The 27,500-nt window shown below is 44.0% G+C and overlaps 2 protein-coding genes across 3 annotated transcripts in view; one reads left to right on the top strand and one right to left on the bottom strand.

Moving 5' to 3' along the window:
* mdm1 (Mdm1 nuclear protein) overlaps nucleotides 1-4,686 on the bottom strand; it is a 22,305-nt gene extending 17,619 nt beyond the window's left edge. For both annotated transcript variants that reach the window (XM_076303213.1, XM_076303214.1), the window contains exons 1-6: nucleotides 4,618-4,686; nucleotides 3,832-3,937; nucleotides 3,244-3,560; nucleotides 2,805-2,942; nucleotides 1,943-2,125; nucleotides 690-820 (exon numbers count right to left, since the gene is read on the bottom strand). In XM_076303213.1, the coding sequence (XP_076159328.1) occupies nucleotides 690-820; nucleotides 1,943-2,125; nucleotides 2,805-2,942; nucleotides 3,244-3,560; nucleotides 3,832-3,937; nucleotides 4,618-4,635 (893 nt within the window). In that variant the 5' untranslated portion in view covers nucleotides 4,636-4,686. The remainder of the gene's footprint in view (nucleotides 1-689; nucleotides 821-1,942; nucleotides 2,126-2,804; nucleotides 2,943-3,243; nucleotides 3,561-3,831; nucleotides 3,938-4,617) is intronic.
* Nucleotides 4,687-16,800: 12,114 nt separating this feature from the next.
* The window catches only part of rap1b (RAP1B, member of RAS oncogene family), a 58,559-nt gene continuing 47,859 nt past the window's right edge, over nucleotides 16,801-27,500 (top strand). Inside the window, exon 1 of the mRNA XM_076303212.1 lies at nucleotides 16,801-16,888. The gene's annotated coding sequence lies outside the window, so the exon portion shown is untranslated. The remainder of the gene's footprint in view (nucleotides 16,889-27,500) is intronic.

The following is a 27,500-nucleotide window of genomic DNA, read 5'->3' as shown; positions in this document are numbered from 1 at the left end:
GCATGGTAAGGTGCTCTATGAGAGTGAGTGTCATGATGATGGTGCAAATGAGTAAGTCCAACAGTGCAACAGTGCAAGAATAAAGTCTAGAGACCAGCATAAAATAAATATGGACATATAAGAAAATAATGTAGACAAAGTAATATAAACAACCATATCAGTGCAAGAATAGGTTGAAGTAATATGGTTACAGCCATTGGTCAAGTATAAAGTATTAAGTATTAAATACGGCCACAATTCAGGCTGTGGGAGAGAGGGAGGGGTTATGCATATGTGCTAATATAGCATGTAAAATGTAAACAGTGTAGCAGTAAAACAGTAGGCCAGTGGACAGTCAGTACACAAACATGGAGAAGTGCAGTATCAGTGCAGTATCAGTGCAGTATCAGTGCGGTATCAGTGCAGTATAAGGGCAGCCGTGGCCTACTGGTTAGTGCTTCGGACTTATAACCGGAGGGTTGCCGGTTCGAACCTCGAACAGTAGGCACGGCTGAGTGTTCACTGTGTGCTGAGTGTGTTTCACTAATTCACGGATCAAAAGAGTATATATACTTATACTATACAGTATCAGTGCAGTGGTGCTGGCGTACAGTGGACTGATAGCCACCCAAAATAATTTTTAAAAAGCAACGAGGCGAAGCATCATCAATTCTACCTAAACGCAACATCATCCTAGTCCTACAACTCACCTGTTTCTAGGAGAATGTACATTTTGCTGGGCTTCCTGATTGGTGCTGATTGGCTGGCACTGGGCCACTTCCTCTTTGGGGTTATGGTGCTTCCTCTCCCAATGTTGCTCCTTCCTTTTCTTCCTCTTGGCCTGACATTTCCCACACATAAAGCAAAAGAACAAAAGGCAATGGAGCTTTATTGAAATGGACATATAAAACATGAGCAGTTTTCCGAAACAATACTTGTAGTGTGTACAGTGAAAATGGAGAGCTTCAGATACTGTACAATGACGCGCAGTTGCCATTCTACTGATAAAAGTCAGTGTTCCAGACCCCACCAAACAACAACAGACACTTTATGACATGCCAGTGTCCAAGTGTGGATGCAAAATACCAAAACAATAATGTGGATGGAGATTGTTTTCACCTCAAATATTCTTTTCTATTTATCATCAGATGCACATCCTGAACTAATCAAATACCTGTCACTTCATATGAAAATAACACTGTTCCTGATTAGAACATTAGAGCATTTCTATTTGCAAATGTGTCTTTCTTTAGAGAATAACACATGGTTGACACTGTGGTGCTGCGGCTAACCCATAGTGACCATTTGTGCAGAGTCAACCGTCAACCCTGTCTTCCTTTTCGACCTCAGCTTGTGGGCTTTCATTTCCTACTTAACACTGACCTCACTCTACTGTAATGGTACCCACATAAAGGATGACTGGTTTAGAACTGGCCCTAATCTTGCTCTGATATACATATAAACTAGACATAAAGGATGACTGGTTTAGAACTGGCCCTAATCTTGCTTTGATCTACATATAAACTACACATATAGATATACATCTTAAATATACATATAAACTACACATATAGATATACATCTCAAATATACAACTACACATATAGATACTACACATATAGATACATCTCAAGCAGCGGCCACATACATTGGGAAATGAAGCTATTTTATGTAACTGAATCATTACACCCAAATAAAATAGTTTAATATGCTTTATAACTGAATCATTACACCCAAATAAAATAGTTCTATATGCTTAATAACGGAATCATTACACCCAAATAAAATAGTTTCATATGCCTTATAACTGGACCTTTTTAGATGTAGGTTGTAAAGAATTTTGTACTTGGTACCAATACATGATGATAATCATAACTATATTTAATTGACTGGTTTGTAAATATCATACCCTTTTATTATTCAACAGGTCAATGCTACGTTAGGTTGTGGATGAGAGTGTCACCTTAGAGGCTTTCTCTGGGAGAACATTCTCCCTTTGGAACAACGGAACCTGATTCCGCTCGACGTCCCGTCGTAAGCGTGGTGGCCGAGGGGGTGGGGAACCCTTAAAGTTCCTGCTGTATTCGCTTTCGAGGGCCACAGGGTTAGAAATGTGCACAGGGAGCACTGCGCTGGAGTGGAGAGCCTGGGAAGATCAGACAGCCAACACAAACCTCTAGTTATGCCATGACACACACATACAAACACACTCTCTCACTCACTCACTCTCTCTCTCACTCATTCACTCTCTCTCTCTCTCTGGCCTCATTGCATGAGATGGTCTTTCTGTCTGCTATGTGCCTTTGCTGTGTATCTGTTACACTGTAAGGTTCAATACAGTGCCACAAATCTCACAACCTGATCAAACACATCCTAACAGCGCTGACGGTGCATAGCTCATTGCTGCCATCTCCTGGTGTCTTGTAACTCTCACACTCTATGAGGAGAGATTTTCATTGCATTTTGTGGCAGTGGCTGACTGAATGAATCACAATGTTTGCATATAACCAGCTTGCTACAGAGTGCTTAATAAGTAAGCAATAAACAAAATACAACTTTGAATCCAGTTCACATGAATTGTGAAACTGCAAATTCTTTTTTTTTTGTGAAGCGACAAATGTGCAGCTATGAATGATAGGTATGTGTATATAGGACATGTTGTTCAGTTATTCACTATCTGTTGCAGTGCAATTACATATTTGGATATTTGGTAGGGGTAGATGAAAAGTGAGTGTTGTGTGGTGTGTGTGGTGTGTGTGACATGAGTGTGTGTGTGTGTGTGTGTGTGTGTGTGTGTGTGTTTGTGTGTGTGTGGAGCCCATTACCTGCTCCGCAGCCAGCAGAGGTGAGTTGGCCACTCTGTCCTTCCACTCAAACTGCCTCTGGTACTCTGAGCTGTGCTGCCTGCCCCTGGACGGCCTGCCCGCTCTGAGCCCTGCCTTCCTCATCAACACATGCTGCACCTGGAGGAGGCCCCACACACGAGACACACATGAGAACCACACACAAGAGAACCACATGAGAACCACACACAAGAGAACCACATGAGAACCACACGTATGAGAACCACACGAGACACACATGAGAACCGTAGACATGAGAACCACCAGACACACATGAGACACAAGATAACCACACACATGAGAACCACACAAGAGACACACATGTGAACCACACATGATATTCTATCACATTTGCTCACAGACCACTGCCATAGATCAAGTACTTCACTCAAAACAATACATTTTGGTTTAAAACACTTACTCCATTTATGGGGGGCTCTGGTCCTTGGTCTGTGGGTGAGGGGAGAGGAGAGTGAGGCTGGGGCTGGGGCTGTGACTGCTCTTCTGGGACTGGGGCCTCTGGCAGTCTGGGGCCCCTGGGAGCCGCTGGGGTCTCTGGTATCTCTGCCACTGCAGTGCCCCCTTTCCCTCCAGTTGCCCCAGCAGCAGGTCTGAAGGGAGGGGCTGGGTCCGGGCGACTCAGCTCCGACAGCTGATCCCACTGGAGGGAGCGTGACACCTGTGGAGCGTGGGTAGGGGTCTTCCTCCGGGACAGAATCTGTGGCTCCCGGCTGATACCTGGGGGTGGTGGTGGTCAGTGATGTGTGGAACAGGCAAATGGGGGCCTTGTGAGTCAACTTGATGCACTTCAAAGTTTCATTTTTGCATATTTATTGATTTTGAGAGTTATCACACAAGTGTAGAAGATACAAAACATGTTGCACTTCCTCATCCACACAAAATTACACTATTCATCAAATATGGGTTTAGTCTATGCAACGGATAGATTAATAAAAACTTAATCTGGCTATAAAGTGAACTTGTATGGGATATGATTATGAATTTGTACCCTGGTGAGCAGATCGTAGGCCAGCCAGTAACATTCTGCGATGAGGAGACGCACTTCTGGATCTCGCCGTTGGTCCTCGATACTTGTTTCTGTACTCACTGACACCCTATTAAGTTGGTTGTTGACAAGATAAATCCTGCTTACTAAGACTAATTAACAACAGGCAATGCAAGCAAGGCATGCAAGCGTGTGCGACAGACAAATGTAAGCTCATGTAAATCCCCCCCCATTGTCCTTATGTCGTCAGTATGGCAAAACACTTTAAATCTCCTAGTCTAGCCATAGTTTCTTAGAAACAGATTTGTTTGCCGACTTGCAGGTTGGCTAACTAGCTAAATATCCAGTTCTAATGTAAGTTACAAATCTAGATGAACGACATACGTCGTCGTCGGCGGCGTTAGCTATACTGCGCCGATTACTTGCAGCAAGAATGTAAACAACATTGCAAACGTGCTCTCTCTAAACAGCTTAACGTTAGCTACGCTTACAACAAACAAACCGCTTTCGAAAGATAGAATCCACTTATTATGGTCCATAACTCATTATGCCCTTATTTGCATATGAGATTGTCCGAACGATCTATCTTACTGCAGTAACACCTGTCTTCAGAGACAAATGTTAAAGATCACATTGATCACATTGTTCCTTCCTACACTGATTCAAACTAGCAAATCGAAACGAGCTTCCCCAGCGTTAGTGACGTCGCTAAAGCACGACAACAGTCTTTGCGTTCTACCGGTTTACATCCTAGCTACTTAGCAATGTAGTAAAGACAAAGTAGCATACCTTAAAACGGACAGGCATTTTGCTTCACTATTCACTATTACTTCACGGGGTAGGTGTACTCTGCTTCTGTATTATACAAATAACATCCTAGCAAGCTAGTTGTCAACACTAATACGGTTAAGTAGCAGCACCGTTGCCTTGGAAAAGGTGTGTGAGCGTCCCTGGACACGACACATGCGCAGTTTACAGGGTCTGTCTTGCGTATTTTTTACTGTCTGCTTGCATCTCGTAAATCTTGCCTAGAATCCTGAATCTTCAGTGTGCTATGACATTTACAATACGAATCACGAAAAACGAATGTTTATCAGTCTTTTGTAAGTTATTATCGTTTATTTATAGCCTATATTTGCCCTTTCGATCAACTGTATTCATTTTTAGCCTATATTATAACCTAATATACAGTAGCCTAGGCTATGATTAGCCTAGGCATTAGGCTACTGTCAGCTTAGATGCAATATAGTGGATTAACCTACTCTATAATCTCCAGCCTATGGTCATGTGTAGGTTAATAACCATTTGCTCAGCCATCATTTTGTAGTCCATTGGTCAGCTATGTTTGTTGCTCATTTATTAACTAGGCCTTCTTTGAATTAGGCCTGAGTAAGAATTGTGATATTAGTACAAGATTGCCTTGCCTTTACTCACGTAGCAATGGGGCCTGCAGAGCTCTGCTGCTTATATAGGAATTATTTTTGCTCATTTTCCCTGTAAATAGTGAGACTCATTTCTGTTTGTAACTTCATATTTGTTCTTCTACAGTTCAAACAGTTTTATTAAGCCATTGTTGTAGGCTAGCCTGCCTTTGACAGATGGATCAGGAAGGCCTGGTATGATGCAACAACTGTCCACAAGGTGGAGTCCAATATGTAGAAAAGGCAGGCTAGCAGGAGTGGTGTATTTTCTGACTTGAACACATGCCATGAATGAAAAAGAGTGACTCAGTCAGATTTCATTTCATTCATTAAATAAATACAAGAGTTGAATCTGCTGTGCAGACTTTTGCTGTTTGGCTCTGTCTTGTTCCCTGCAGTGAGCGTTCATTCTCCCAGGCCAAGAGGAGCAGGTTGTCACACAATGATGCCGACATGTGCTGCTGAGTTGTTTGTTCTCCAACCTGGCTTCCAAAGCCTGCATTCATGAAAAATGACCGGGTTGGCGTGCTGACCCAGGAACAGAGTCTCATTGTCTGCATCTTAATTTTATTCCTTTCTCAACCACAGAAGAAATCCTATCCTACATCAGCATTGACATGGGAAGGCATTTCAAGTATGTTTGCTGTAGGTGTTTTGGAAAGCTGTCTGGGACAGAAGAGACAGAGAGGTGTGTTGAGTTTGTTTGGCATTGCACTTATTTATTTGTTTGTTTAAGAATATTGTTTGTGTAATAATTATACATTGTAATTTATACTGCAACATGGAAAAATTAAGCATATGCTGCCTGTGTAGTGGAGAGTGGAGTATAATCGGATAGTTTTGTCACTATTCATGTCCATGTTCAGGAGTTGACCTCATTGACCTGGGAGTTGATTTGCCACATCTGCTAACCGGTTGAGGAACAGAAACACATTTCAAGGTAATTTCAGCTTGGCTTAACTCTCAGGGTAGAGAGTTCAGTTGTTGGGACTGTGACAGTAAAGCCTTGAACTCAACATAGTCAATTTAAGGTATGTCAGCCTCAGAGCCACACAGCTGGCCTGGGTTAGAGTTGGAGGTAATGGGGGGGGGGGGGGGGGGGGGGGCTGGATAAAGGGCCTGGGCAAGCAGGGTATTATTATGTGACCTACACAGTGAATGACCTCACCTACACTCACTGTTTTTGTTGTCAACCCACAAAACACAAATACACATGCACAAGCACACTTCTAATGGTCCTTTGTCACAGAGAGGCTATTGTTTTAAGAGGTACTAGATACAGTACTGTTCCACAGGGGCTATATGGACAGAATGTACATGTGTATGTGTGTGTGTGTGTGTGTGTGTGTGTGTGTGTGTGTGTGTGTGTGTGTGTGTGTGTGTGTGTGTGTGTCTGTGTGTCCGTGTGCATGTGTACACACATGTGTACACACATGTGTGTGTGTGTGTTGTGTCTGTGTACAAAGTTGTTTATGTGTGCATCTGCCTTGCCACAGTTTCACGGCTGAAAGAGTTTGACCCCCTGTTCTAATCAATATGCTCATTGTGCCGAGAGGATGGCCTGTTTTAGACGCCCAGCTCTCCGCTTCCAATGGGTTTAGAGGTGACCCGAAGCCCGGTGCTGCACCTGCATGGGACACAAACCCCAGAGGACCAAACGCGGGGCGGGGGAAGACACCAGCCCCTCCTCAGTGCTGGATGTTTACTCTGCTAATTAGCACAGGCTAATGAGAGCAAAAATGCACTATTGATGCACACTGTGTCTCCAGGCAACGCTGGCTTTGATATGTGGAGCTTCAAGAGGCTCCTCTGATTGGCTGTTTAAACTCAACCACCGCCAGCCCCCACCTCTACCTCCACCCCCAACACACACACACACACACACACACACAGACACCACGTGCCTCCATCTCCACAAACAGCCTTGCAGCATATGGCCTAAGGATTTCCCCAGGCATAAACAATAACACATACAGACTCTGAGGGATGGTGCATTTAAAACTGATTCAAGGCAGAATATACAGCTCATAATCTGAACTACGCACAGCGCGTATACTGTTTTGGAGGAATTCCAAATACTGTTTCCTGATTTCACAGTTTGTTAACTTGAACTTCCACAGACATGACACCGTAAAATAAGTCATGATTGACTAACTGATGTAGGTAACACCCTTTCTTCGAAACCACACAGTCATTTGAAGAAACTGCCTCTGAGGTTGTCCTCTTACAGTATGAGAAGTAGGTGTGAAGATATTTTGTTAACAGTGTCAACCATACTCAGTCATTCTTGTTACAGCCGATGACATCCTGCCTCAGTATAAAACGCCTCACCAATCTTGATCATCATATCATCCTCCCTATCTGCCGCTTCCTCCTTATTACGTCTGCTCTGCCTCCGACTGGAAATCACTGCAGAGGGCGGTGAAAACTGCCCAATGCATCACCGGTTCCTCACTCCCCTCCATCGAGACCATCCAGGACAAACAATGCTTGCGTAAGGTGCGCAGCATCATCAAAGACTGTTCTCACCCCAACGTTATAGGTCTCTCCGCACCCAAACCATCAGATTCAGAGGAAGATTCTTCCCTACGGCTGTTACCCTACTGAACTCTAGCTCTGCATCCCAGTGACAACCAACAAACTAAGCCCCCACCCGATGCCTCCTTCCTGTGCCTGTTGAGGTGTCCACAACCATGATGGCAACCTTGACAGGGACAACAAGGAGGCGGACATTGTGCAGACTATTGCCCATCAACAGCTCCCTGTCCCCCGGACAATCAGACAATTTATTTATAAATGTATTTACACTTATACATAGCCATATTCTACTGCTCCTCATACTATTCATCCTGCACATACACTTGTTCTTACTACTATTATAAGGTTACTGTTTCTGCACTACAATGGTACTGTTACCACACTGCACAGCTGTACATACTGTACATATCTGTCTATATGGTTCACACTAAATATCCATATTTATTCTGTTTTTCTTATAATATATTCTGTTAACACTGCATATATCTGTATTATTCTTACTACTATTATAATGTTACTACTATATATTCTGTCCTGTCTATGCACCACCTACCTATACTTTGTATATCACATTTCACTTTTCTGCTTTTTTGCACTTCTGGTTAGACGCAAACTGCATTTCGTTGTCTTTGCACTTGTACTCTGCACAATGACAATAAAGTTGAATTTAATCTAAACTAATGATCATCATCATGACACCAACAACAACAAAATTGTCATCACATTTTGTGATCCTCATCTTCCTTGTCCCAATCAGTCTGATCATCATCACCATCATCATCATCATCACCACCAGGTCATTAGTATCCTTTAGAATCCTCATCTCAATCCCCCATAATCACCATTGGTTCATTAGTATCCTTCTTGTAATCTCCATTTTTGAAATTCTCATCTCAATCCCCCATCATCACCATTGGGTCATTAGTATCCTTCTTGTTATCTCCATTTTTACAATTCTCATCTCAATCCCCCATCATCACTGTCAAGCGTTACTAGCTGATTGCACACTGGATCCACATCCAGGATCCAATTGTGCAGACACATAGTGTTATTATTTATCTGAGTGCCATTGCTACCTCAATGGGCTGGAACAGGAAATGTGTCATTGGGCAGCCCAATGGACTAAGAGCTCAGTTCATTTAGAGTGCAGGGTTTTGAGGAGAAATGGAGGAGTTTGTGGACATGAATGCAGCATGGATATGACTAACACGCACTCTCATGCCAGAGGCACAAGATACTTGTCAGTCCTTGAGTCTCTGTATTGGTGATGGTTTGAATGCATAGGCTCCGACTGACAATGTGTCTTGATGACCAATCGACCTTTTTCGCAGCTCATTGAGGAGGCTTGAGGAGCTGCTTTGCTGCATTGTGTGCTATGACAGCCCAGGGTCCTTAATGTCAGAGGGGTCCTTAATGGCTCCCCTAGCAGACTGCCTGCAGAGAAAAGAAGCTGACCCACTCATAAGACCTTTCCTATCAGGCAAAGTAGATGCCTCAGGCCTTTGTGTAAAGAGAGTGGGCTGTATGGAATAGAGGTCTTATGGGGTAATACGTACCAGAGGAAACCCTTTATAATGGAGGGAGAGAGTGTCTGCTCAGTCTAATGGAGGTCTGCTTGAAATGAAAGGGTTGAACTAAGGAAGGTCCTGATAATGTTCAGTGATGTTACTAAAAGCTGATAGATAACCCCATTATGTAGGCATTTAGAGACTCCAGACACACAATAAAGGGTGAATTAAGCATACATTTAGACACACATCTATTACATTTCAGATAAAAGGAAATTAAGAAATGATAAGAAAAAAGTGATTTCAGAGGCAATTACATAAGAAATAGGAATGTTAAATTATACTTTAGAATCAATTATAGTTATTAATATGGAGGGTCCTTTGAGGTAAATGTTGGCTTTAGCAAAGTATACCGGCAAAACTCACTTCACAACTTAGGCCTACTAATCAATTAGCATATGAAAATACTCGGAAGTCAAGCTTATGTTGCTGGGTAGGCCCCTCCCCCCTCACCAGCCGGCAGGATACAATATCTTTACACTACTTGCCGATTTATTGACAGGCCTACGCCAAAAAGGAGACCGCTCTTCATCTGATGTTTCTGATATTAGGAATAATCCTATTCAGGATTAAATTCTTTCATTACATTTATGTCTCACAAGTCTTTTGGTAGAATTGGATATTTCATGCCATAAAAGAAGAAGGAACGAATAAGTCTGTGTTAAAGTTCTGATGTGCAAAAGTTCAGATTCACAGGAACCTTTCTGTTACCTCAGCATGGACAGAAACTTTCTCTTCCCTCAGTATTTCACTGCTCTGTGGGCTTTGTTAGCCCAAATCGCTACACTACCAAGCACACACACACAGTAGATACATGACCTTTTCCTAAATGAATCACAGACCAAGACAGCATAAACTGGAGGTTACGGGTGCCATAGTCCGGATGAAAGGCCAGTGCTAATAAGACTTCTGCTAAGGCAACACCCCATATGAAGTGATACAGACAATTCAGAGTAGAGGCACAAACCAAGACATTAGCATAAACTGGAGGTCACGCGATAAAATAGCCAGTGCTAATAAGATTTCTGCTAAGACAACACCCCGTATAAAGTGATACAGACAAGACAGAGTAGAGACATGCGTAGAGGACAATCTGTCATGTGCGGAGGAACACCTGGAGAAAATGGACAGCTGTTTGAAGAGAACTCTCATAGGTAGGCTATAATAATCCAACATTCAACAAGGTGCTAGACTATAGTACGGTCCAAAGTATAGAGACACCTCAGAATCAGCTTTATTGGCCAGGTTTGCGTAAACAAACAAGGAACCTGGCCAATAAAGCTGATTCTGAGTCTGTCTATACCTGGCCATTACATCCACAGGAACGTTTATGACATCCCATTCTAAATTTATATGCTAGAACAGCTTCCTCTCTTCTGGGAAGTGAGATCAGGAGAAGGCCTGGCCAGTGTCCCTGAGGTGTTCCATGGGGTTGAAGAGGTCAGGACTTTGTGTGGGCCAGACAAGTTCTTCCACACCAAACTCACCCAACCGTGTTTTTATGGACCTTGGTTTGTACACCCCATGACAGTACCACGCTTGAATTCACTGAGCTCTTCAGAATGACCCATGCTTCTTCAGAAGGACCCATGCTTTGACAAATATGTGTGAGCCCAATCTGCATGATTATAGTCCTATACTTGATTTTATTCACCTCTGGCAATGGCTCTGAATGAAATGCATGAGTTCAGTGATTAAGTGGTAAGGTGTCCCAAGACTTTTGTATCAAATGAATTTAGGGGAATGTTTTATAACACAATATTAAAGTGTGGTGAGGAAACAATACTCTTCCAGTACGAACACCATGACAGAAAAGAGTAAGAATCTTGTGTTCTCTTTCACCATCACACACACACACACACACACAAACACACACACACACACACACACACACACACACACACACACACACACACACACACACACACTTTCATTTATTTGTTAATCATCTCATTTCCACACAGACACAATTCCTAGTTGGTCCCAAAGCATTTGATCTGTGTCTTGCCACCTTGATTGCAGAGGCCATAAAGGAGCTCATTGACTAGTTATGACAAGTCCACAGAGTCCCATAACCGAGCCTTAATGCGCCAGAGTATCGATACGATGAACTCCCAGATTAAACATGCTCAGACAAGGGGCCTTGAACCACGCATGCGCACCTGTGAACTGAAAAGACTGATCCTTTTCTGAGAGACAAATATCTATGCCGATTAAATAAAGAGCATGAAAAATATCCGGGGGGGGTCACTGATGTCCTTTGGTCCCCCTCTCATTACGAGATGAGATGAGATGAGATGAGTGGGCAAAGGAAGGACATGAGGGCATCATATTCCCCTTGCCTTCCGCCTTCTTGAACCCACCCCACCCCTCTCCGTCTCCTTGCCTCCAAAGGATGATGCCCCTCCTTTGGAATGCTAATCGTCTGCATTCCGGAAGATAGGAACAAACATTCTTCCTCTATCAGTCTTTTCTTCCTCGTTCATTCTATCTTTTACCACATCTATTTTTTCTCTTTCATTTTCGCTCATTCATTCTCTTTCCATCATTTGGTTTCTGAGCACTGTTCGTGTTTTAATGCTTCTCTCTCTCTTTGGCCTGCAGCCACAACCCTTTGTGTTTCGTGTATCTGAGAGTTTGTGTGTGAGAGGGAGAGTGTATGAATCTCATTGTGCCCCCCCCCCTTTAGTTGAGTGGCATTATTCTGTTTAAAATGGACTTTTTTCTAAATTGTTCTAATTATTCCTTTCGGGTTTCATGTTCTTAAATTACATCCACACAGGTCAGTTGTGCTCACTGCAGCCTCCTTCCCAGATTTGTTTCAACATGTTGAGAGGTGAACTGAGAATCCAGAAATCATCTGCTACCGCTAACCGTGCTAATACACGTGACTGTTGCTTAGTAATGAGGAGTCTTCTGTAAATGCCTTGTTAAATGTACGCCCACTTCTCATAGGGAAAAAAAGCAAAGTGAAGAAACCATCAGCAATCCATAGATATCATACCAGAAGAGACTCCTTGGTTTCCATGACTCCGTGAGGCGACACCCTGCAGTGTGTCATGTCCTTTCTAAAAACATCTCATTCGCCTCTGAGCTCAATTCTTCCAGTGACCAGTGTCTCTGACTCAGTGTGGTGATGCTTGACTCTTGCCCCCAAATGACCAGCTATGCACGATCTTAAATGAGAACAGTGGGTTAAATGGAGTTCCTCTTTACTAGAAATGCACACGGATTGTGAAAAAAGTGAAGATTAGTGTGAGTGTGTCTAGGGGAGTGGAATGATGGAAAATGACATGTGAGAAATGTATATTTGAGGCAGAAAAAATGACTCAGTTCATACATTTTTTATTCAACCATTCTTAAGTTACCACTGTGAGCTATTTGCATCACCTTCTACTCATATGGAAGACAAAGTGAGTTATACAAGCAAAACGACGCAATTTCTAAAAATGGTCATTCAGTGTTTTTTAATTTTTTATTTTCTTAATTAATTTGAACCTCAGAGTCTTCCTGGTTGTATAACTTGCATGATGTGACTTTAATCAATCTACAAATGACAGTTAAATGTGCTTATTAACCCATTTACTCCTAAAATGCCTGCTAAAAACGCCTATAGAATCCTATGGCATTCTAGACTAAATAACCTTATTTCCTGAGGGTTTTCTGAAAACACACAAAAAACGTCTACCAAAATTTAATATCTAAGCCTCTGTAGCACCTAGAAACATGAAATAAAAAGCATGCTGCGCTACGCAGCATCCAGCGGGAGGGTCAATGTTGCGCTACGCAGCATCCAGCGGGAGGGTCAATGTTGCGTCATGCAGCATCCAGCGCGAATGGGTTAAACAAGATGAGGCCGGTGAAAAGACAACTATTAAAACTGAATCACATTCAGGTCTATGCATGTTGTTGGGAGAGAGCTCCCGTAGAGCTAAAGTATTTGCTTTGTTGAAACGCTCAGGAGGCTAATTACAGAATTCATTTGTTTGAGACTCCTACTAATTAGAGAAGCCAAATAAGTCTGAATGGAATAACAAAGGCACTTTCTGAACTTTCTTTACTATTTAGATAAAGATGAAGTAATTATCGCATTATCAATGAGTTTTGTAATTGGAGCAGGTAAGGGCAAGAGCAAAAAAGGTAGAGTTAAATCATAGGCCTATCACTTCCCTTTTGCTATTGAAACTTTTATTTTGACAACCAATTATCACAAAAAATAGCAACACCAAGAAAGTAGAGGCCTACATGTTTACTATATTAGTTTAGGCCTCCTATACTGCTCAAAAAAATTAAGGGAACACTTCAATCATACACTGGATCGGTACTCAGACACTGTTTGGTTCTGAGCACAAGAAAACCTTTTGAGGCGAGTGTTTTATTTTGCAAGAACTGTCAGATTCTGTGAATGTAGTTTGAGAATGGAGAAAGGTTTCAAATGGAAGGTTTCAAAAAATGTGTTTTAACAGTGGAAAAAGTGTTCCCTTCATTTTTTTGAGCAGTATATCATATTCAATAACAACATCAACAAAAACATAGAAACTCTGGCCATACAAAAACAATCAATCAAACAATTCATTCATTATTATTTCCAAATATCTGAAAAAGTTCATGTGGACACTGGCTCCAACTACCATTAATTCAAACATAACTAAATACACTATAACAGATAACAGAAGCCAATTGCAGTGTTCCCATTTCTATGAGTCCTCTCGCCTCTTTATGAGGGTGAGGGGATTAGCCTGCCGTGTGGAGAGTATGTGGCTCCCCAGCTGTGAGGCAACCTTGAGTTATTGCACAAACTCAGTGTGACAAACAGGAAACACACCCATCCTCTTCATCGTTCCTCTAACCCCCAACACACTCCTGTTCCTTTTCCTATTTTTAGCCTTGCTGACCCCCACATACACACCACATCTGTGTGTGTGTATGTGTGTGTGTGTGTGGGGGGGGGGGGGGGGGGAGTAAATGTGAGTGTGTGTGTGTGTGTATGCAAAAAAAAAACCTTAATACGCAAATGTCATGAAGAACTGAGAAACTCCACCCAGGAAGGAAGAAGCGTCTAAGAATAGACGCCGGCGTTTCCAGCCGTCCTCAAAGACAGGAGTTCCTGTTGCTGATCTGATCTGGGTGGACGTGCCCGCGGCGACAGCGCCCGCTCTGTTTATCTGCACCGGGCCAAACGGCCAACCTCCTGCCCTACGTCGCTCTGGGGAAGACCACTGTCGACTCCAACTTCCTCTCTCTCTCTCTCTCCCATTCTCTACCACTGGCCGCCTACCCCACTGTTCTCGTCATCAGTATCCGAGTGAGAAGCATGTGGAAAAATCCCCTGATGAACTAGCCCTGGCCAGGGAGCTGCTGGAATGTTTTACCCAGCCGGCATGCATGTCCCATCATGCACTGGGACAAAGTCAGTGTATGCCTGTCGGGGCAAGAGAGTGCATGTGTGAGTGAGTTCAGATATGTATATATACTGTAAATACGCACAGTCGCACACACACACACACACACACACACTTGTGTGTGTGTGTGTGCGCGCGCGCACTAGATTAATCAATAGATTTACTCACATCATCAGCTTGAATAAGATTTGCAGCAGTTTTTTTTTAAAGGGACAGAGCAAGCTTGCCTTGTGTGTGTGTGTGTGTGTGTGTGTGTGTGTGTGTGTGTGTGTGTGTGTGTGTGTGTGTGTGTGAGTATTTATATGTATGTGTGTGTTAGAGAGAAAGAGTGATAGAGAGAGACAGAAAGGGGGAGATTAGTGCAGTGTGAAACAATCAAACAGAGGCCAGAGGCCATGGAGCCGCATGTATCCAATGCTCCGCTAATCCCCACCTGAGGGAGTGACCTGTCTGTCTGCAGACACTCGCTACTTCTGTATAGTGCAGAGGTGCTTTAGCTTTGTTTTTAGCATATTAGCTTGTCTGACTATACAGATTCAGTCATCAGGATTAAAATACTGAATGTTCTAATGTAAACAGTGAGACATCAGCTGCTCAGCAGGGGATATGTACAGTACATACATGCATATGCCCCCCTCACTTTCTCTCTCTCTCTCTCTCTCTCTCTGTCAGCCTTGCCAAATTCTCCTTTCTGCATTAACACTGGCATTAACACACACACACACACACACACACACAGCCTGTGTCCATGCTCCATGCTCTCTTTTAATCTCGCTCTCACTTTCTCTCTCTCATGTACACACACATGCTTCTATCTTACTCATTCAATCTCTCTCTCTCTTTCTCTGTGCGCACGCACGCACACACACACACACACACACACACACACACACACACACATACACACACACACACACACACACAGGCATAGAGTGAACTGCACACACACAGGGCCAACAGCACATGATCGCTTGTAGCCAAGGGGGCTGGCAGGGCCGGGGTGGTGGGAGTGGGCTTGCATTCCTGATGCCAGAGAGCATATTTGGCATTCCTTGCCTTTTGCAGCCGCTCTCAATGAGGCATTTGATTTCCTCTGGGCCCGTTGCGCTGCCCGTCGGTAAAAAGAGACGCCTCGGGAGCGCCACACAACAGGGCAACAGAGAGTGAGCCAACAGATCTGGACAAGAGAAACGTACAACTCAGCAGATCCACAAAGGAGAGACAGAGAGGGGGAGAGAAAGAGTGCTGTGAATGATATTTAGTCTGAGTGGTCAGATAAAGCAAGCTCAGGGGCAGAAAGAAGGCCATGAAAGATTTACACCCAAATTTGAATCCTCTATACTTATCGCTAGGCCAGTGTTATTTGATTTTTATTGGTCTATATCATGTTTGATGGCTATAACTTTTGACATTTTTGAACTTTTGACATTATTATTATTATCATTATGGTTATTATTATTATTATTATTATTATTATTATTATACAACACCGTTTTTCTAGGGCTATTGTTTTAAGAGTAGGATGGAACCCCAAACTAAAAACAAAATAAGTTCTAAATTTCAAAGAATATGATGTTAATAGATAGATATGATAAATAGATAAATACGGACAATCTTAATACCCATTAAACATGACACAACTATGTTTTCTGTCAATGCCAATTAGGCCTGTCCCACATATTCCCACATAAGTCTATCATAACATTCAATAACATAAACATTGAATTTAATGGAAAAAGTTAATGTTTTCAAATACAATGCGTTCCACCTAATTTGCAGTGCATTGCATTTCATTCATTCACTTAATTTCCCACATACACCTATGATACTGGATTTCATTGACATATTTAAGTTAACGTTTTCACGTACAATGTATGCATCTAATTCATTCACCTAAATGTAAATTCCTAGGCCTACAACCAAGAGATTTCTGATAGATCATATAGGCCTATGCTGTCTTGTTCGAGTTATGAATTCTCTGTTGTATCTAGCACTACCAATTGTGGGCAGAGCATTCTCATAGTGGTGCTGAAACCGAGGCTGCAACGTCATGCAAAACTCAAAACCTCACCCTGACGAGCGAACCAGCATAGGGAGAGGCACAGCCAGATTGGAGCAGCAGAGGATAACTGTAAGTAATGCACCTTTACCATTTCGTTTGAATTGTTAATTGTGTCGCTACCACATTTATGTTGTGTGAAAGATCATCGGAGGACTCCCGAGAATGACCGAGGTTGATGAATTGTACATGCATATCGCCCGCGAGTAACTGTCTGCCAGCAAAACCAGAAACCGGCTCTGAAATGCACAACACACGGCTTGCGGAAGAGCAGGTCAAATGTCTAGAATATGGCGGAGCATGAGTGAAACAATTCAACTCCTTACATTTACCAGACTCTATGTAATACCGAGCAACCACTATGGTGATCGTGGAGCTCGTGGTGTTTTAGGCGAAATGTTGCCGTCTTTTCTCTCGGTGGCGTATATGAAGAATGGCGTTTGATTCTATTCTGTCTGTCTGTGTGACTGGAAGTTATAGCGGAAATGGAAAAGTTGTACGAATGTGTAGTTAAAAGAAAGCCGAATTGTTTGTCACACATTGTTCTGACTGTTATTCATAGATGGATTGTTTTGTTATCCAGCAAAGCTGTGTGCTTTTGGATGTACGGACAGTTTAGAGTAGTAGCCTACAATTCGCCCAAAACACGTCTATGTAGCTATAAGTCTCGCAGTTTGTTCTTGATGCGAGTGACTATGGGCCCCGCCTAGTTTGCTACTGTGTCGAACACTAGAGGACAACTAGTTTCCTCTTCACAGAAAGATTTAAGTTACATTTGGTAGAAAGATATTATTAGCTATAGGCTAATCATATTTGAAAGTGCTTTTGGTGTAATTTAACTACTTGTGTATGCCACATTTACTTCACCAAGAGAGAAGAATTGTCGTCGGCATATGTTGTAACGTTAGGTGTCACCGAACCAAACGATCGGTCGTGTTGTAGCAAAATAGACGATCGAAGTGTCCGGACTGTGAAGTGAATGGTTTTCGTTTTTATCTTCGATTTCATCATCATAAGACGATGATCCGACAAGAGGGCTAACTAATGTTAAATGCAGCCATCCTGGCGTTCATCGCCCGGGGTGTCTGATGGCGAGTTTCAGATAAGTGCGTTTGCAAGAGGATGTGAAACTCCGATGTCCCGATAGGGCGTTGAGCAGAGGAAGGGCTAGATCTTGTTGCATGTGTCCTTTCAATTCTAATCCCTTCTTACCCCTGCTTCGTTCTAGGCAAAATCGTTTCCAAATCTATCTGAAAATAATGTGGTTGTGAAGTACGTACTCTACTTTTGACATTCAAAAGTGGACAATATAGCTATAAGTGGACTAGACTAGAGGGAGGAAGTCAAGCTATTGGATAGGCCTATGGAAGTTGAATCTTTGAATAATGCACCACAGACGATGCTTTAATGGGCAAGATACTGCTGTATGCTACATGTTCCCCACATAGACTATCTGACTGCACAGAGGCCATATGCTTCCTGTGACAAAGGAGAAACATGGCACCATTCTGATGTGCTGTAGTCACACACACACACACACACTTTTCCATTAACTTGATTCTGTTTGTTCAAGAGAAGGAGTGGTTCTCACCCAACTCTCGATCTCCCAGATAGGGCTGTTTACTCTGCCCAATCTTGTGACATGGCTAAACACTACAGCAAAGTGGAACCCAGGAACATAACCGTTTGTTTCAACAGTGGCCTTCTTGCATAGGCCATACCCACTGCGTTCCCAATGATACAAGTTTGAATTGAAATCCCCGGTGCTAATTCAAGCTACTAGTTCTAGTTGTAGCAACTCTACTCATACTGGACATTGCCAAGGGACATCAGGGTGGACAGTGGTGTGGGGTCTGGCCATGGTGACCTGGCTGACTCCAGGACGGCCCGTTTTTTGCCTGCAGTAGGGGAAGGAACTGGAGTGATAGTGTGTCCTCTTGGGCCCGCTGGAATGCAGCTTTGTGTTCGCTGCCATCCCCCTGCACACAAAAAAGGAGCGAAAAAGAAACGTGTTGTCTGGTTCCTGCAAGGGTCCGTGGCGTGGTGTAGAGGATAATGGGCGTTCTAAAAAGGCATTTAGTCATAGGCGATTGTTGCCTTTCAGCAGTTGTTTTTGCCAGCGTCTGTAGATCAATCAGACTTGGGGAGTGTGTGCTAAATTGCTTTCGCAAAATCAAGGCCGAGGCTGGACGTGTTCAGCCAAATCGGGGCCCAATCGGGGTCAGAATCAGCCAATAGCCACCTTTGGAGGAGGGGGAACCCCAAATTATTTGGGTTTGTAGAAAGGGAACTTTGCTGCATTCAGATCTGAATTCAGCACAGCAACAGAGAGGAGGTGGTTCTTTTTATTTTTTACTCTGGTATCGAACGAGAGAGACAGAGAATTGCTAGACAGACACTGATAGAAAAACTACTTCTAGCAAAAACCTACCTCAGGCTGCCGTGAGCCAGATTCTCTGGGATCCCATTGGAGACCAACAAAGGCCTCCGAGGACTGGGCAGGGGAGGACTGGACAGGGGAGGTGAGTTAGAGGAAGAGCGCGGCATAGCGCAGGGTGGTGGAGGGAAAGGGACGTTTGTGTCCATCTCTGCGTGCTGGTTGGCCCACTTCCTCCTGTGGGCCAAAGGGGCTTGTGAAACACCGTGGCCCTGTCACGCTTTCCTTCCTCCTTGTGCCGCAAGTGCTGTAGCAGGGCTCCGCAGACTGACCCGGGTTCAGTTTCTGCATTGTGAAGGCCCTTTCACGCCAAGAACGAAATATCCGTTCGAGATTTTGTTCAAATATTTCGTCCAAAACTTCAGACTTGTGAAAGGACCTTAACAGTGGGCGTTGCCACTGACCACAGCCTATTCTTTGATGTCTCCTTGGGGTTGGCTCCATAAAGGAGGAAAGGAATTGAAACCCTTCGCCGTCTTAATGAAACTCTGTGGGAGTTGATGAGCACTGGGCGTGGTACCCCATGCCTGCTCCCTTATGGATCTGTCAGCGCTGTCTGCTGATATCCCAGCATGGCTTGTTGTCGGCCCACACGCCTGGTTTGATTGCTCATAAAAACAAATGGCACGTTTTTATCCCCAAAACCCATTTCCTTAGTGAGCTACTCGCATCATTGTTCGCAGCAAGCATACAAGCCATTGAGGCTATTTCTAATCTAACCTATCACAACGAGGAAGTTTTGGGGACTTTTTTTTTCCTTTTCAGGCAACACGCTAGTCGGTGGTAAAAGGCCAGTATTTCTTTATGGACCTTATTCGATAACCCAAAAGATATTACGAATGCAAATCCCATATTCAAACGAGTCTCTTATATTGCTCCTTTTTTTTAAAGCTTTAGAAATAAACCAGCTTGGCATCGGCTATAAGTCAGGGGGCCGTGGCGGCAGTGGTTGCGGTAGTGATGGTGGCTATCAGTGTTTGCGCACAGAACGCCCCCCTGCCTGCAGGCCTGCTTGTGTTGTTGGTTTGTCAGCTGAGGAGTCCAGAGGCCGTAAAGCTAAGTGGATGTCCATCACGACGCCTGTTGCTCCTTTGCCTTCATGCTAATCTGGCGGTGTGCCAGCTGTTTCTCTCGCCCGCTTTAAGCCTCTTATGGTGGCCACGGCTGGGCTGGTTGCTGTGGCATCGACGCCACCACTGTTATTTGCTTTGGGCTAAAAGTGTGTGTGTGTGTGTGTGTGTGAGTACAATGGGGAGGAGGGAGATGTTTTTAATGTTACACAATCGGCCTGGATATCTCCCTCCGAAAAGTAATAATATGTGTTGTGTCTGTGATCTCGTTGTGGCTGGTGTGTGTCTGTGTGTGTGTGTGTGTGTGTGCGCGCGTTTGTAATCTTTTTCGGCTTTAAGTGGGTGTTATGTGGGTGAAGTGCCGTCTGCCGAACACCAAATCCGCTGTTCGTATCTCACAGTTTGGCCTTGTGTAGTTTTCACTTTGCTGCGATACTGAGCAAGCCGGTGTGAAAGGCCTCTGTAGCCCCTGTGCGCTGCAGAACCTCACGCTTCTCCCCCCGGTCTCTGGGAGAACGAGCTGGATAACTGGTCGAAAGGCTCCATTATGTGCCGTTTCTGGTCTTTGTGATTAATGTGAGGCCTTATGTCTGTTAATTGCCTTGTAGGTAACAAGCTTGACCTTTTGTGGCAGCGTATTGGTTTTTAAATGGTTTGGTCCATGGCTTTGACATCGCGTGAAATACCACCATGAGGCAATGGGAATCTGAAGGGCCAGAAGGCCCACGTTTTGTGGGGAGAGAGGAGCTGGGAATGGCTGAGACTATGCTGCCCTCCACACCCAGGATGATTAGTTACTCCTCTCCGGAAACAGATTAGTGTGTGTGTGTGTCTGTGTGTGTCTGTGTGTGTGTGTGTGTGTGTGTGTGTGTGTGTGTGTGGAGGGGGCTCCTAGTTCCTGCCGTCTTTAGCCTCCGGATCTCTATCAGGTGTCAGCAACCTCCCCACCCCCAGCGTAGGCTATTGATTGTTCATGGGATTGTTCAGTATCATGGGATTGCTCAGCATCATTTAGTAGCTAAAACAAGAGCAGGACACTTTTAACTGCATCTGCCCTCCCTTGTCTGGCGCTAGTAAGGTTTTATTTGAGTTTCTGTGTGTGTGTTAGGGGGGGGTTCTTATAGTACCTGGTTGTTTTGGTGTTGGGGGAGGTGTGTGTGTGTGTGTTTTAACATGGCTTGTGAGGTGTAGTGTTTCGCATCTGTTTCCTGGTTGCTACGGTCACTTTTTTTTGTCCTTCTCCTTTACCGTCTGCCACTCGGCACAGCATGGATCAGAGAGTTTTTAATAGTCAAGGGGCACGTGTGTGTACGAGTGTGTACACCCGCCTCTGTCTGTGTGTGTGTGTGTGTGTGTGTGTGCATACACGTGCATGCATGTGTAAATGGAGGCATATTTAGCATTTTAAAGGCCGGCCCTCCTCATCCAAGGCCTTTTGAGGCAATGAGCCTGTGCTGTCCCCAGCAGCAGAAAGCTGAGATGTCTGGACACACAATGAGACGGATCATGTGAGCTCCTCTCACCACGCAGCCTGTATGCGGCACTGTGCCCACTGTGTCCAGTGTGTCCAGTTTAGTTTAGTGACAACGCTAGGTAAGTTAACTCGGGGGGGGGGGAAGTGGTAAACCTCAGAATCAAAGAGTCCTACAGCCTCTGACTCTTAACAAGATGACGGTATAAGACTCTTCTATTAGGAGTTGTACAACTGACTCTGAGTTGAGCTGCCCAGGTTTTCTTTGCTGTGTTTGTTGTGTGCTGTGTAGATTAGTTGATCTCCTTGCAGAATGACCTTAGCGTTAACCGATCAGGCCAGGTGCTTAAGCGAAGTCATTTTTTCTGTCTTGCTTTCCCAGCAATTAAAAAATAATACCCCCAAACCTAGAGAGTTATTGTGTGTCTGTCTGTGTCTGTGTTTATCTCTGTCTCTGTCTCTGTCGCTGCTTGTGCGACTGTCTGTCTGTTTGTGTGTGTGTACTTGGAGCTCTGATCTTCACAGCAGCTGATCACCCTTTCATTCGTCCATTCTCTCTCTCTCTCTCCCTCCTCCACTCTCTCCTCCTCCTCTCCTCTCCTTAGCTCAGCTGTGTTGTGTTGTGTGTAAATGCGTGAAGTGCTGGTAACCGCAGGGTGATGTTATCGTCACGCTTGATAAGGTGCCCGGCTGCCCCCCCGCAGCAGAGAGCAAGGGCCAGCAAACAGTCAAGCAGCTACAGGGAGGAGAGAGAGAAAGAAAATAAATCCTCATCCACCTCTTCCTCCTCTCCTCATTTCTCCTCTTCTCTTGTGTCCATGTCTTCCTTGTCCACTCTTTTCTCTTCTCCGCACGTCCCGGTCTTCGTCATTCATCTCCTCGTCTGTCCCCTACTCTCCTTTGGTCTCCAACAATGTCCTGTCCACCTTTCAGTTCCCCTCCGCCTGCAATGTCTGTCCGTTTCTTCCTCTTCCTTCACTCAGTTCTTCTGCTCTTTTCTGTCCACCTTTCCTTGACCATCCCCCACTTCTTCTCCTTCTCCTCTCTCTTCCTGTGTGTGTGTGTATGTGTTTATATGTGTGTGTGTGTGTGTGTTTGAGTCCTGGCGTTGATGACCGGTGTGCTGATTACAGCTCTGTCCTCCGGAGTCCTGTGGTGAACCAAAGGGTTCCAGGCTGGAGTCTGGCACCTGTGTGTGTGTGTGTGTGTGTGTGTGTGTGTGTGTGTGTGTGTGTGTGTGAGTCTGCTTGTGAACTCTGTGTGTGTGAGAGAGAGTCTGCTTGTGAACTCTGTGTGTGTGAGAGAGAGTCTGCTTGTGAACTGTGTGTGTGAGAGAGAGTCTGCTTGTGAACTGTGTGTGTGTGTGTTTGTTTGTAAACTGTGTGAGTTGGTGTAAATAACAGGGCAGCAGCACAGCTCGTGCTCTTATTACTGGACCGTGTTGCCTCTTAAAAGCCACTCTTACCTGGAGCAGTACAGACGACACGGCATGGAGGCCGAGATGGAGGAGAGGAAAATGGAAAAAGGGAGAGAGAGAGAGAGAGAGAGATGCTAATCAGCTAGCGTACGTGAGAAGAGGCTGCCATGCTGAAGGCTGTTTTCTGTGTGTGTGTGTTAGCATGTGCATTAACATGCATAGAGCACCACTTCAGCGTTTGTTTTGTGCTGTTTATTTTTTCTAACAGCTCTCTGATTGTGGAGAGAGATGAACTAGCCAAACTAGGGATGTAACGATTACCGGTATAATGGTAAACCACAATAAAAATGTTGACGATAATAATTACCGTTTTCATTTCAAACATCATGATTATCACTGTTGATTACCGCAGTGTGGAAACCGTGTGTTTAATCCTTCTCAGCTTCATCCGAGCCTGCTTTTGACATACAGTAGGCCTGGTACAATGGAACAAAACTGGTACCCTACTGATTCTGTCTAATTGATGGTTTTAACTACGATTCGGATTAGGCTACACCTGATTTTAAAAGGCGGAACTTTTTCACCACAAAATGTGCACTGTATCATGTAGCCACTCTGTGTCTTTTTATGTTCGTGTCCACATTAAATCCATTCCACTCACGTTATCAGGAGAATACAGTAGCCTAAAGTTTTATTTTGAACGCTTTTGAACGGTCTCACTCATTGCATCCAAATAACAGAAATAGCAAACTCCAAGTTATGGTAGGGTAAGTTAAGCTATAAGCACATAGCCAAACATGAAGAAAAAAGTGAACGGGACACTTTTTGAAACTATTTCAGCTTGTGTAGGCCTATCAGTGCTTTCTGAACATATTGAACACACTTTTAGAAATACCGTGATGATACCGAAAACCGTGATAATTTTGGTCACTATAACCATGAGGTTAAATTTTCATACCGTTACATCCCTAAGCCAAACTGTGTCATTTGGCTGGTCTTTCATTGACTTCTCTTAGGATGTTGGGTATAATTTGACACACTCTGTTACATCTGCCTGCCAAATGAGATTGTTGTTTTTTTTCTTCTTCAACCTTTCCTCTCCCATCCCCTGCTGATGGCGTTTGATGGAAATGTGATTGACAGGAAGTGGAGCTTAGCAACAGGGATCTTTGCAGCTCCTGGATACCAGCTGATTACTCTGATTCCACCGTAATGGCGACTAACCTCTACCTTTAGCATATATTTGAACCTCTATAGAGGTTAAAATATATAGAGGTTAAAATAATTTTAACCTCTATACCTTTTAGCATATATTTTAACCCCTATACCTTTTAGCATGTATTTTAACCTCTATACCTTGTGACACTGCCACATTAGTTTAGCCATTACTTAAAATTAAGTATTATTTATTACATATGTCTGTAGGTATAATATATAATATCAGTGTGATATGAATATGTACTTATTTATATGTATTTATCATGCTTTATTTCCACTGTGTATGATGGTATGGATATGGGTGATTTTGTATGGGGACACTGTCGGCCGATACGCCTCTCACCGCGCACCCAAACTTATATAGTGGAGTGCGCTAGATGATGGGGGCGGTCTGAAGAGAGTAGCAAGCGTGTGTGAGATTTTTGAAGGTGTGGCGCCAGTACTCAGTGCTGCAGCTAAAAGTAACTGTTTCTTTTGAGGGGTAAATAGAAAAAAAAGTATCCCTACGGTGGAAATGGACTTTATATAAGTTAAACGCCGCTTGTAGTGTGTGGAAGACCAGCGCGTTACCAAAAAGAGGACGCGTCAAGAAAGCCTTTGCAGTCGGCTGGCTGGATTTATTCACCGGAGTTGGTGAGACCGATTGTTTTTATATTTTTTCTATTTTGCGTGGTATAACTGCAAGCCGACCATCGTATTTTTCCCTTTATTGGATTACCTTTTTTGTTTGCTACGTCGCGGGACAATTCGCAGGTAGCGGCCTTCTCGTTTCCTTGTTGGGATTATACAGACTCTTGCGGGCGTCCTGGCAAAGGACAGGATATCTTTCACTTAGTTTGGACTTCTAGATTTATTTTCGGGACTAAAACAAAGGACATTGAAATAATTTGGGGTTGTGTGGGTCATTTAATGTGTGAAAATATAAAGCGCTATAGCCTACTGTGCGCGATTCTGGTTTATTGTTTGGTGCGTATTTTCCTTTACTGCAGGTAAACTGAAGATACCGTTGTCAATGCTATAGTTTTGATTAAGTGTCGGATGCACTCTGATTTGTACATTGTTTCATGCATCTCATAACGAATTGACAGTGTTTATTGTTAATCTGCTTAATCTTTCAAAAGAACCCCTTGTGCATTTTAGATAACACAGCCAAAGGTAAAAGGTTGATTGTTACAACCTTCTAGCATATATTTTAACCTCTATACCTTTTAGCATATATTTCTCTTTTGTGCTGTAAAGAGGAACCTCCTGTTTCTTATTTCCGTAAATTTAGATTTATTTTGGCAGAGGGGAACCTCTGTATATCTCCTCTGTGGCAGTTGCTGCTGCTGTTGATGATGATGCTGTTGTTGTTGTTGACTTGGTCACTGTCCCAGTCTCTGACTGACACACTGGTGTGTGTGTGTGTGTGTGTGTGTGTGTTGCTGTGTCTTTGTGGTAATTCAGTAATGTAACACTACAAACCTCTCAGTGGCCTAACTAAAGAAGACACCAAATGCATGTAGACAGCTTCGGGTACTGTTTGCGTCACACTAGCCTTTTGGTAGGGTCTCAATGCCATTTCACACACACACACACACACACACACACACACACAGATTCAAGCTAATGTACTCACAAACACAGACACACAACAACCACTGGAGTGATCTGACTCCAGGCAAAATCCTGCATTAGTCCAGTGTGTGTGTGAGAGGGAGGGGGAGGGAGACAGTGATAAAGTGAGTTCAGTGGAAGACAGTTCTGTGGTGGAAAAGGCTTTTTGAGCGTGCTCACATCACAATCATGTTCACTGAGTTGAGACTCAGCTCGCGCCCGAGGAAGAGAGAGCCCATCACAGACACCTCTGATTGGTCCGTTGACTGTGCTGACCAGGGGGGACATGGGAAACGGGCCCTCCGTATGAGGGATGACTCTGCCATGGCCCTGAGATCTAGGCTGCTGACCTGTCCTATCCTATCCTGTTTTTCTTAGACACACACACACACACACAAACCTATAGTATGCACACAGGTGCTCATTAGACATTCCTGCAGTGCTTGACGTGAGCTGTCTTGCTTAAAGAAACAACATGGCTGCTACAGCGTGTCGGGAAGCAGAGTTTATTTTCATAAGCGGTGCTAAAAGGCCTTCCACATATGGCCGACTCTGGCATGAGAGCGAAAGTGAAAGTAAATATAAACTCACACTTCAAAGGTCTCCCCCCAATACACAAAATTTGACACACACACACACACACACACGTGTCTACCACCTTGATGAGAGGAAATCAACAACAGTATCCACTGGAATTCTCTGTGTGTTTGAGTGAGCAAGTGAGTGCCTACACACACTGTGTGTTTTATGGGGTCATGGGAGAAGATCTGAGGCCGCAGAGTTGACATTTACAGACGGCGCCATAAAAGTAACATATTGCAGTGTGGGAAATCTGCTGAGTGAGAGACGGAGGAAGAGAGAGAATGAGAGGGGGAATAAAAGAAGGACAAGAGCGCAAGCAAACGAGTGGGAAGTGACTGGGAGAATTTGAGGGGAGCTGGACTTAAGTGTTTGTGTGTAAGTGTCTGCGTCAAGTGGAGTGTTCTTGGTCAAGGTGGCCACTCCTCTCAGTCAGCTTCATCTCCTTTGACCACTTCACTGGGACTGTGTGAGAGTGTGTGAGTGTGTGTGTGTGTGTGCGCACTCCTGTCCTGTCCTCACCTCGTTCACCTACCCTCAGAAATCCGGAAGCTCTTACAGAGCCGGCCTTAGAGTGAGGCCAGGCATCAGTGTAGACAAGGTTTGTGTGTGTGTCTGTTTTTGTTCATATTTGTCTGTGTACGTGCGTGGTTGAAGAACTTGGAAAAGCGTGTGTGTGTGTGAGCTCTTTTGTCTGAGGAGTTCAGTTGTGTTATTTTGCTGTGTATGTGCTCTTTTCCATCGACCAAGTTCAAGTTCATGCTCCAGATGTTGAGCTGTTCAGACCATTTTGACCAATAACAAATCGGTTCGGAATCTGAAAAGTTGCTTTGCAGATGGAAACAAAAAGAAAAAAATAGTTTGTGAACCTGGAGTGGGTGTGTCAGTTCAGAGAC

Source organism: Alosa pseudoharengus, unplaced genomic scaffold, assembly GCF_046254945.1.
Source record: "Alosa pseudoharengus isolate Yale_2024_CS ecotype anadromous, Long Island Sound unplaced genomic scaffold, YU_APseudo_1.1 YU_APseudo_1.1_scf_24, whole genome shotgun sequence".
Taxonomy (NCBI): Eukaryota; Metazoa; Chordata; class Actinopteri; order Clupeiformes; family Clupeidae; genus Alosa; species Alosa pseudoharengus.
The sequence above is the reverse complement of the archived record's forward strand: the minus strand, read 5'-3'. Positions and strand labels throughout refer to the sequence as shown.